Source organism: Sinocyclocheilus grahami, unplaced genomic scaffold, assembly GCF_001515645.1.
Source record: "Sinocyclocheilus grahami isolate Dianchi unplaced genomic scaffold, SAMN03320097.WGS_v1.1 scaffold354.1, whole genome shotgun sequence".
Taxonomy (NCBI): domain Eukaryota; kingdom Metazoa; phylum Chordata; class Actinopteri; order Cypriniformes; family Cyprinidae; genus Sinocyclocheilus; species Sinocyclocheilus grahami.
In genome coordinates this window covers 834,434-846,538 of record NW_015505533.1, presented here as the reverse complement: position 1 = coordinate 846,538, position 12,105 = coordinate 834,434, and the positions used below count along the sequence as shown (strand labels likewise).

The window sequence follows — 12,105 nt, the reverse complement described above, 5'->3', positions numbered from 1 at the left end:
CCCAGATGTCTCTTGGTCCCCACCAACCCTGTCACATAATGACGGATTGTGTGAGCCATATGCTTCTTGACTTAAAGCACTTCAGTTGAGCTCTTCATCTCGGGAGTCAAGCAAGTAATTTCGTCCATATCCTTAAGAACATCAGCTTGCTACGCCTGCAATACCACCATTGTATGCAATGCCACACCCACCAGCCATGTTAGCATATTATTGATAACACTTTACTAAGGACTTAAAAAAATTTAATAATACAATTAAATATTTGCACCAGAAGACATGGATAATTTGGAATAGTCTTCAATGCTATCATTAGGCATTACGAAGCGGATATCGTCCTCTTTTGGAAGACCAAGCAAAGTAGTTTCGCTTTCACAACGAAGCACACAGTGCCTTCACGACATGGCTGCAGCGTCAACAAAACTACAGTGAGAATAAAAGTTACGCCTTCTTTCTTTGCATGAACATTTGGGTGGTGTTATGCAAATATTCCCACATCGTGACGTACATATGTGGGGGCGTGTTAGAACGAACCGTTTTAGGTAGGCGTGGCTGACTCTTAACTTTTATAAAGAATATCTCTTTTGATTTGAGACTTTAGTCTTTGCAACTTTACAGATCTTCTTTATGCACCAAGAGCTTGTAACACTCCAAAGAGAAAGGAAAAATTGAAATCGCATCATATGACCCCTTTAAATTTAAAGAAAATATTTGTTTGATCAATATTCTTTCAAAATTGAATGGTTAAGCTTGACAAATGCAGTCAAAACTACAAAAGAAAATGAATTATTTACCTCGCTGTCCTCCGTACTGTATGTAGAAAGGTCTAAATGATTACAAAATGGTTAGATAATAGTTCATCCTATATATCCAGATGTTCTCATGAAAAAGATTTTGAGATTTGTGCATCAACACCAAAGTGTATCGTGTTCGTGGAAAGAGCTGGATGTCTGCTCATCTGGCCTTCAGTTTGTCTTCTGTACAAACGCTTTGTGCTGGGCTGTAGCTTTGACCCATAACATGAGCTGTCTTTCCTCAAACATGGCCATTCTTAACATTTAACTGATAGCAGAGAGAGTGTGTATGGACGTCTGCCAAAGCTTTTGTATCGTCTGTATATCTGTGCCTTCTTTCCTTTTCATTCCACGTAAAATCCCAATGAGACGATGATTGAGGTGCGGTGTCATGTTTGGAGTCAGAAGACGAGCATGCCAAGGGCACAAGCAGGTTGCTGTGAAGAACATCAGGGCTGTATTTTGAATTTTTTATCTCTGTCACCTGCATGATTATAATATGATGCTGTCCAAGAAGCATATTATATTTACCTTGTGTTTCTGTTACGGCTTGTAATATTTTGTTCCTCTAGGTGAGAGTTCATTTTGGAGAAAACATGAATTTGCCCACCAGTGTGTCATAGCTATGAATAGGAAGCTCATTTCTTTTTATACTTGGTCTCCGTCCTTATCAAAATTATGTGATTTGGTCAGTATTCTAACCTTCATTGTGTGAAAAATTCTTTTCCCCCCCTTTGTAATTTAAAATGTAGCATGCAGCACTTTAGTTTATTCATGTTTCAATAGTTTACTTTATATGCTTCAATTTTGTTTTATTTACGCTTTTCCTGTTTAAATGTTATTTGTACAGTATGACATTTTAAAGCTTGACAGAAATTCTGTCTACAATAGTCACTTGTAAGCAGTGCCGATCCTAGACTTCTGGGGGCCCTAAGCAAAACTTTGTCGGGGCCTCAAAATGCTCCTCAACCCCTTAACCTATTCTTTCAGAGCAGTTTCACTGTCAAAACAACAGTGAATTAAAAAAAGTAGAAATTAAATGAAAGTGAATTAAAAGAAAAAAATATACAAATAAAATAAACAATTTAGCCTATAATAGCCTACTATACAGAAATTGATTAAAGTAATCAAATGTACAAATAAATCACTGCATAGACTTCACCATATAAATTAAGCATAAATTGATTCATAACAAAGTTATGAACAATATTCAGTGAAGAGCAGTGATTAATTCTGTCCTTTTCTTTTGTTGTTTGATTAACAGATGATGACAAACAGCGGCAGGTTTATACAGTAGAATGCTGTCACGCTATGCACAGATCTAATATACTGACTAGCATTCGATTAGGCTACTTTTCTAACCGTTTATGTTCACTTAAGATATAACTGACTGTGTTTAGTGAAAACTCACCAAGACTGATATTTTGACATGAAATCTAAATTAGAATGTTGTGGATTTTAGTCCATGGCTATTAGCTCATCTGCCCCATATGGTTTATTGTTCAGTAAAAGGCTCACAAAAATAAGAATGTCCCTTATTATAAATACTCCCTCTATCTAATGCTACAACAGAAGCAAATGAATGGACAGCTGTCATTAGAGGTGATAACCATGAGCTTTACCCTCGAATCTTGACTCAAAATAGAATAGCTAATGATGGTGGTGTGAGGTCCTCCAGAGATTGTAAATGTAAAGAGTCTACACTGCTTTCATCCATGCTACAAGCAGTCATGTGTGAATTCTGCTGTCTTCAGTTTGTCCCAAACTAACATCCTGTTTCAATAGGGAATAGGCCAGGAAAGAACAGACAATCGTGCTTGTCAAACCATTTTTGAAGTAGGACATTTAGTCAAACAAGAGTGTTGAAGTTCATTCAGAGTTCAAGCTTGAAGGTTGTCTGTACTAAAGGCCTTTTTAGCTCATAAGCCATTCAAACATGTCACTCACCAACACCTCATGATATCACAGATGAAGCCTCCCTGCACCTGATTCTGTATCTGTTCACTGATTGGTCGCTGTGTTTTCTTGTGCAGCAGCTTGTCCAATGGGCTGTGCCATGTGCTTTCCCCGCCCCTTAACACTGTCTTGTCTGTGCTGTTTTGCTCTTGTAGGGTCCACTCTGAAACGGCTATGTCTAGGGAAAGAGCACAGCAGTAGTAACTATCCCACTCCTTTCTTCTTCAGTCCTAGTCCCTCTGTCTACCTTTTTTCTTTTATCTTTGCCGTTTTCATGTCTTTTGTTGGCATGAGCGATCACCTGTGTGATAAGTGCTTAATGTTTGCAACAGCAGGTTGCGAAATGTGCGTAACCGTTTTGATTCTTTATATTAATTTGATATTTTTTTCTAGTGCATGGTGATATCTGTGCGATACAGTCAAGTGCTTATTGAAACCTTTATGATTTCTGTATTCCTGGCCATTTAAGTGCATATGTGTATGTGTGTTTGTTCTTTGTTTGGTTCTGTAATCATCCAGCTGCTTGATTTTAGGCTAGAAACAAGTACTCAACAAGAAATGCGCAGATACGATCAGATCCACCATCACATTTCAAGCACACCCGGTGTGCATACTCAGTGTTTGTTCTTGCATTACTGTGCTGGAACAAACCTCAAACTTGTTTAAATCTAGCTTCATGAATAATGCATGTTGACAGTTTAACTTAAACTAACATGCTCGGCAAGACTGCATTTCGTACATTATGCCCAGGCCACCAAATTTTGCTGAATTGTAATGCCATTCAAACACCAAGCTATTTTGTAAACAATTTCTTTGTAATTTCTCAAAAGGTGACACAGCCACATATTCAACCTTACATCTGGCATGTTCGATTGTCTCTCCAGTCACAATTGTTTTTAGTGGATTGTTGAAACTAACTATGAATCGTGTCAAATAATCAAATCTATTTGCACCCCAAGTATGAATAGTGCATAATTTATTAAAAATTGTTATTAAATCATTGTCAAACCAAATGTTTAGACTTCTAATAATGCATCTATTCATTAGGGCTTGTTTTGTATTAACCGTGATTTTAACCACACTTCACTGCGTAACGTGATGAATGACATCAACAGTCTGTGAGCAGCAGATTGGTTACAGAGGACCTCAGGGTGAATTCTCTGAGTTTTTGCTTGAGGTCTTTCTCAATCTCTTTCTCAGGGTCTCATAGTACTGGTGCTGCCCATGTGACTTCAGCATCCAATCAGAACCTGCCTCCCGCAGCCATGCCTGCTTCATCCTCTCTGCCGATCACGGTGCTTGTTCAGGCTCAAGCAAACAACAGCAACAACAAAAGCGGTACATTCACCGATGACCTACACAAGCTGGTTGATGATTGGGCAAAAGAAACTCTTGCCTCTGCCTCTCAGCTCCGCCCCTCTGTGTGTCAGAGTAGACCACCGAGATCTCATCAGTCCTTCCAGACCTACTCCACTCCAATGGCCAGAATCCCCAATCAGGTACTTTATACTGTTTGTCCTTCAGAACCTTAAAGGGATAGTTCACCTTCAGTTGCTGGTCCTCATTGATATGCATAGTGTTTTTTCCCATACTATGGAAGTCAGTGGGGACCAGCAACTGAAGGTGAACTTTGCCTTTAACAAATGACAGAACATTTTTGTGTTGAAAATATTTGAATGAGTACATACAATCTGGTTTACATAATTTGTTCTTACATCATGTTTGTAAAAAAGAATGTCTGACTAATATATTGCATTTGTGGGTGCTGATGCATGTTTGGAGCTTGTTGCTGCAATAAACAGTGTTGTTGGGTAGAGCTTGAACTTGTCAGCTAACTAGCGTTCAACATAAACAGCAGCACATACTGACATTTGTGGGAATCACCCATCAATTACTCTCATCTGACCTACAGTAACATCTCAGGTTACGCATGTAACCATGGTTCCCTAAGAAGGCGAATGGAACACTGAGAAGATCGCTATGGAGAATGTATAAAAGGTGTAATAGAGCACTTGAAGAACACATCATCATTTGTCTTCTTTGTCTTCAGGAGACCATTTGTTTGAGCATGTGTAAAGAATGTGACTAACTATAAAACACCCAGGCAACTGTTTTTAGAGAGTGTGTACCTCCATGTCAGAGGTTATTTGACACCTTAGGACAAACACGACTCAATGTGTTTATGCGTTTGGGTGAGGAGCACATATGTTCAGTTCTCGAGCAAGCTAAATGCACTTTGGGCATGTATGCAATCAAAAAGCTGGATGTACTTTTTTATGCATTCATGGGACTGACTAAAAGAGATTGTAAGAAGCTCTGTTCTTCTATGATTCTCACCTGAGGAAAAGTAGTCAGCATTGCATGAGCATGTTCGGCTCTCGAGGGAGTTGAACAAATGATGCACTCTTGCACCTATTTCCTGCTGTTCGTGTCCCACTGCCATCAGAGTGGCTAGACGCGATTGATCACTGGGATTGTAGGAGGAGCATGGAAGGAATCTGATGGAAAGTGCATTATTTTCCAAAGTCCTCCTGTTGTTTCTAATTATGTGGTACTGTGTAATGTGAACTGAGTAAACAGATTAATGTGGAATATCTAATTCAAAGGTTTTAGATGCAGTGACAGTTGGGGCATATATTATTGATAAATCTGCCCCTCCGCTGTTGTTAGGTGCTATGTGTGTCTCCTTGATAGCTATTCTGGACTAGGACATAATAAGGCTTTACAGAGTCATCTTGTTAAGGCCTCTGTCCTTGGAGCTTGAATTAGGGTTGTGTCAGGTTGTTAGGCTCTCTTGGGCCTCCCTGGTTACTACCTTTAATCAAGAGCCTCCTCTCGCTATGAGAGTGGTTGCTAGGCCCTTTCTTAGGCCTACTTGACAGCCATAGGATGTTTCTAGGCCACCTCTCGCTTGAGAGTTATGCTAGGCCTCTGTCCCTGTGAGCCCAGGTAGGGGCTAAGTTGCTAGACTCTCTGTGAGCCTCCTTGGCTGCTGCCTTTTTAAGAGGAATGTTATTCCTCGTATTGCTATAGAAAGTTGTCCTGTTGAAACCTCTGTTTCCTAGATCTCCGCTGGGATAAGAGTTCTGAGTTGTTAGGGTCTCTGTGATTCTCCTTGGGATGTTGTCCCATGTGTGGGATGTAGTTAGGCCTCCTGCTTTAGAGAGTATTTATGCAGAGCCTGTGACTTAGAGCTCGGTCAGACAGTAGTGCCAAGTTGTTAGGCTGTCTGTCAGCCTCCTTGGCTACTGCCTTTTAAGAGGAACGTTGTTCCTCCTCTTGCTATAGAAAGTTTCCCAGATCTCCACTGTCATAAGAGTTCTGAGTTATTAGGGTCTCAGTGAGTCTCCTTGGGAAGTTGTCCAGTGTGTAGTGTGTAGTTTGGCCTCTCGCTTCAGAGAGTCTTCATGCAGAGCCTCCGTCCTTAGAGCTCAACCAGACAGTAGTGCCAAGTTGTTAGGCTCTCTGTGAGCCTTACTTGGGAGAGGAGAGTTGTTAGGCTTTGCTTAGAGAGTCTTTTGGTTGAAATCACTCCTCAAAGCTCCACCTGGACAGCAGTATCAAGTTGTTAGGCTCTCTGTGAGCCTTCTTGATAGCTATTCTTAGTGTAGGGCAAATGTGGACCTCCTCTTGCTTTAGATAATCTTTATGTTGAGCTCATTTAGGGAGTAGTGTTAGGCTACTGGTGAGCCTCCTTGGTTACTGTCTTTAAATCAAAGAGTGCTGCTCCTCTTAGATCTCTTCTCACTGTAGAGAGTCATCCTTTTTGGCCTCCGCTCCCCAGAACTCCGCTTGAGTAGCAATTCTAAGTTGTTAGGCTGTCTGTGAGCCTCCTTGGAAGCTGTCTTGATTGTTGAATGTAGTTAGGCCTCCTATGGAGAGTTGTCATGCTGAGGCATTCTCAGAGCTCCAGTCAATATACTATATTGTCTTAAAGGTTTTCTCTGACAGCTGAACCCTTGAGCTCTGCCCACGGGCTAAATTTCTTTTTTAACGTGGTCCAGCAAAGAGGAGAGGAAGGGTGCATTCTGGGACTTTCTCTGATAGGGTTTGTAGCTCGGATTTTGGCTATAAGGAATTAAGTCACTGGTCACTGGTGTGTACCTTAGGGATTGGGACTTCAATGTCAGCCATTTAGGCAGTCTGTCCCTTCAGAGTGGGTATTTGTTCCCCATTGCGATCCTCTAAAGAGATTTGAAAGGGGAAGTCTCATGTTACGCATGTAACTGTTGCCATCTTCAGGTATTCATGCTTGTCTCCTTCAGACCAAAAGTGGTTGGCATGTCCTACAGATGCCCTTTTATACTGACAGTTACACTGGTAGTGACATCATAGGCTGTCACCGACCAATGTCATGTTCATTGTTGTGTTTTTTGACACATGCTTCAAACACTGGTCATGCTAGAGGTGTTCCCCATACAATCCCCTAAAAGGGATGTAGTGTGAGTTCCCATTCAAAAGGGATTTCAAAAGGCAAAAGGCAATTTCATGTTTTAACCACAGATTGTGATAGGCTAAAGTTTTGTAGTGCAGCTTTAAATTGAATGAATCTCAATGAAACCATTTACGTTGTTTATACATTGTGAAACAATTCACGAGTGTGCAAAGCTCATGCTAAATATTGTATTGTCATATCTGGAATATTAAGTGGATACTGACTTAAAAGCCTCTGATTGGCCATTTGTATTCACACGCTCAAACAGGTCTGTGATTGGCTACAATGCTCAATGCCGCAAAATAAACCTTTAACACTCTTCATAGAGTGCGTGCACACATACAGGAATGTTTAAAAGCTATCACTGGGTACCGGATCTACTCGGTACTCTGTGTCATTGGCTGGTGTCGTTACGTTTTTAAAATTGAACTACTGCTACTTTTGACAACACTAATAACAAGTGTCTTAAGCCAGCTGTACACTGTACACCATTTTTGATGTCTTTGGGATTGTTATGTCCGACTTAAATAATATGAGTGAGATATTGTGTAAAGCCCAGGTGTGCAGAATCAATGGCCTTGTGGTAGGGGTGTGTGATATATATCGTCTGCGATAATATCGTAATTGTGGTTTTAATGATGTGCGATTTGACATTATCGAGTATATCGCAAAAAAGTCAAACAAAACACACCTACAGAGTGCATACATACATTATATGATGAAATGCATTTTGAATGATCACAAAATTCAAGATATGGGGGCAGAAAACTTACATATTCATATAATTTCACATAGTTAATCAATATCACATGCAGAGTACCGTTTTTTTCTCCAAAAATTTTATACAACAGTTCAATAAACATTATTAATAAACATTACGTACCATATTGCCTGTTTTTGCTCTATTTCGCCAGCGAAATTAATTCCAATTATTGTGTTCGGACACATTTGGGAACGCAACATTGTGCTTGTGCAGCTAAAAGCCTTTGCCTTCACGCCTTATTCACATCTTTTCCTACCATGTCGGTCTCTTTCTTTTTATTCTTAGATAAGGGGCTCAATCCCTCAGGCAGCTGTAAAGTTCCATCTACCACTGTCCTGTCCGCCGCTGTCAGCTGCTCTGGGTCCCATCATGCCTCATGGCATCACCAGCACCCCATTACCCATCCTCCAGCAGGGCGGATACTTGATGCCCACCGCCCCCTTTGCTGGGATGATGCCAGCCTCTGTGTATCCAAACCATTGGTCCGGTTTGCCCAGTCCAGTGGGCATGTTTGCTACAGCCGGTATGGTCCCGTACCCAGCCATGGGCAGCCCAGCACTGCAGACTTTTCCTCTGGTGGTGAAAAGCCCAGACGCCCCGATGTGCCCCAGCAAAGCCAGGACTGCATAGGAGTGCCACCCTGCACTCCAAGCACCACAACAGATGCTGTTTTTTTGCGTAAGGCTAATCAATGCACACTTGCAGAAGGATAATCATGCAAGCTCAACACAGCTGATTACAGACATTTTCTCCTGGATGAATGAATTGCCCACTAGTTCGCAGAGCAGTGGGAATTTCTGCAACACTCTAGAATATGTTTTTAACTCTGCTTCAGGATCAAACCACAAACTCTGAAATGTCAGTGTGCTTTAGGTCGCTGTTGGATTATGGACACATCTGTGCAAAGCCTTTGAGCCTGTAAATATGAGGTGTGTGTATGTGAAATTGTGCATGAGGGGTGTGTTTGTGTCAGAACAGTCCTGTGGGCACTGCTTTCGCTTTTTTCCCTTTTTTGAAGACCTTTTAGTTCTTATGTTTGAATCTGTATTGAGGTGTGTTAGTAAAGGGTTTGGCTGAGAGTACTGCAGGACCATGGCCTTCAATTCTACTGCCATAGAGGATCATTTTATAATAATTTTCCCCATAATTCAACATACTGTGAGTGACTAACCTACGGTAGCATGAGCAGGCGGCTCTTGGAGCTATAGACATATTTCAAAAAACACGAGCAGAATAAATTTAGTCATTCTTACAATGATGTAAGAATTGAAATTCATGCTGCTTGTGTTTTATAAGAGGCTAAATGCTCAAAGTTGTCATGATTGATTATAGAAATATCAGTCCTACTTTTCAGTAATACTGTTTAGAATATTTTTCATAAATTTACAGCACTTTTGAGTGGCTTTCATTGGCTGTTTACAGAAATATCCAGCATTTTTAAACCATTTCAGACCACAGGACAAAATCCCTACATGAAAATTAATAATTCAGGACGATGTAGTGCCTTGATCAGTTTTCCCTCTAAAAGTATGACTCACTTCTGAGGACAAGCCATTCCTCTGTGGTTTAGCATGATTTTCCTTTTGTTCCTAATGCAATAGTTTTTTTCATAAGCCTTTTTTTCAGTCATGTGGTGGTTTACATATTTACTGTCCCGTTTGTTGAAGCGAGTTTGCAATCAATACATTTAACATAATTTTAAGTTTAAATAGGAGCTAGTCTGTGCAGATTGATAAATGAGTGCAGTTCCAGCTGTTGATGCTTGGGTTTCTGATCGTTGTACTGCATTCATAAGCAATACTGCACTACCATACTGTACTACAGCTGTACTAAGCACAGAGGAAGTGAACAAATTGTTTACATTGCGATGATGTAATGTATTAATGCATGCCATCAAAGCGTTGCACATACCAAAATACAAAATTAAGAATTGCTATTTGAATATATCAAGGAGCATTTTATGTGCTTGTGGTCTTGCAGAAACCCAAAGTGCGCCACCTTCCCTCTTTAGAGTGTAACACAGGGACTGAATGCAGGTTTGACTTTGGAATCAGTGTTGTGTGAACCCCGGATGTAGCATGTCAAATGCTGGAGCAGCACATTGACATTACATGCATGTGAATCAATCCCCCTGTTATGTGCACCATAAACCTCACCTATAATGTAAAAGCTAGCCAGACTTGGCACAGAGCAGATCTACTTTGCATTCATACACACAAGTTAAGTTACTATTTTATCAACTCTATGATTTTTATTTGCTTTGAATAACAGCTGAAGATTTTGTTTGTTTGTTTTCTCCATTTGCTCTGTTATGAGCTCTTTCACAGTGTCGGTGATGTTGAGATAATATTTAAATTTCTTTTAGTAGGGCAGTTCAATTGTTGTTTCATAAAAGTGATCCAATATGGGAGAACATGCAAGCAATTGAATATTAGCTCACACAGATACACATGTACAAAATGTATCTGTTTCCAAAACCCACATCCCAGTTTATACAGTTTTATTTGTTATACATTTCTGATAGAGCCAGCAGGCTGTTTTCTTTCTGAATTCTTCCATATTCTTCATCAGACTTTGAGTTTTTTTTAAACCTCATTTTCAACAGTATCTTTGTAAAAGGCTGCGACCCACACAACTGCCAAACTGTGAATTGTACAGTCCTCTTGTATTCATTTTATCAGTGCTTTTGATGCATCTTCTGTCCTTTAATGTGTCACTCCATCCATTCATTTGTACAGGATGTTCAATCAGTCAGAATGATCTGCTTCATGTGAAATGCTTCCAGTAGGAAGGGGTTTCTGATATTGTTTTTGCTGTGTAATGCTAAAATCTCTGTCAATAATTACTTTACTTTGCCATGTTAGTGACTTACTGATCAATCTGATGTGGCGTTTAATAGGTTGTGGACTTTTTTTTTTTTTCCTGCATTGGCGCTCTGTGAATGGTTGCTTATGATGCACACCCTTCAATTAATTACTTTACACCGCTCAGATACAAAATGCACTCACAACACAAAGACTTATAAATTAAAGAATAAATAAATATTTTGTGCTTAATAAATACTGTGTTCTTGTTATTTTCCTAGGCATGGCCAGTGATATTCTGAGCAGAGCTCTTCAGGTACAGGTAGCAAAAAAAAAAAGTGCTGTCTCATTCCAACAGTATGGAAGTATATGGGTAACAAAATTCATTTTGAAATGTAATTTGCAAAATGGCAATGCATTTCTTTATTTAAATTTACATTTTCCCATACATATGTGCAACGTTTAGTTCAAAACGAAAATTAAAATTAAATTATATAATTTACATTTTCCATTTCCTACACTAGTTTTAAAATGTAAATTAAAAACATTTTAACACTTTATAAGTTGCAAAATTAAAATAAAAATGTATTACCCAAATTGATTAGATGTTTAACATGTCCAAGTAAAAATATAATTTAAATGCCATTTTTCCTAAATGCATTTAGACTTACGGGTAGGACACTTGGGATTGCATTTTCATCGTGATACTGCGTGATAATTGTAGCAATGCATTCTCCTTGCCCTCTTAAAGGGGTCATCGAATGCAAAATTCACTTTTACATGTTTGAACTGAAATGTGTCTTGGCAATGTGTGTACACATCCATCCTATAATGATAAAAATCCACCCAGTGCTTTTTTTTTTTTTTTAATCTTGATAAATCCAAACCCCTTTCTCATATCAAGCCAATCTCAGATTCTTGGCAGAATGACGTAGTTCTGCACAGGCCCCTCCCACGATTGTTGATTGACAGTGGCATCAGTCTTTGGTTTTATCACAGCTCCACCTTGAGTGAGCTGTCATCAGTCCGCCATTGTTTTGATGCCGGAGCAGGAGTAGACAAGAATGACTCCTAAGCGATTGAGGTGTTTTGTTTTTTAATGTATGTAATGGATGTAATAATGAACATAGCAGTCGTCATTTACTCCCGGCCTCTGAGGCGCTGAAGACACAGTGGATTACTGTTACCGAGCGACTGAAGCGAGAGGCGTGCGGATCCATATGCAAAGCTTTATTAAAAGACAAGGTCAAAACAGGCAGTGGTCAACACCAGCAAACAGATATAGGCAGGATAAGATGAAAGCGTACTCCATAAGACAGGCGTGGGTCAATAGATGGCGAACATAATCCAGAGGGT

At 39.8% G+C, this 12,105-nt stretch overlaps 1 protein-coding gene across 1 annotated transcript in view; it reads left to right on the top strand.

Moving 5' to 3' along the window:
- Positions 1–10,958, top strand: part of LOC107548735 (serine/threonine-protein kinase WNK2-like) — a 61,313-nt gene extending 50,355 nt beyond the window's left edge. Inside the window, exons 19-21 of the mRNA XM_016229536.1 lie at positions 2,798–2,947; positions 3,948–4,246; positions 8,231–10,958. Coding sequence (XP_016085022.1) covers positions 2,798–2,947; positions 3,948–4,246; positions 8,231–8,575 — 794 coding nt within the window. The 3' untranslated portion in view covers positions 8,576–10,958. The remainder of the gene's footprint in view (positions 1–2,797; positions 2,948–3,947; positions 4,247–8,230) is intronic.
- The last annotated feature ends 1,147 nt before the right edge of the window (positions 10,959–12,105 follow it).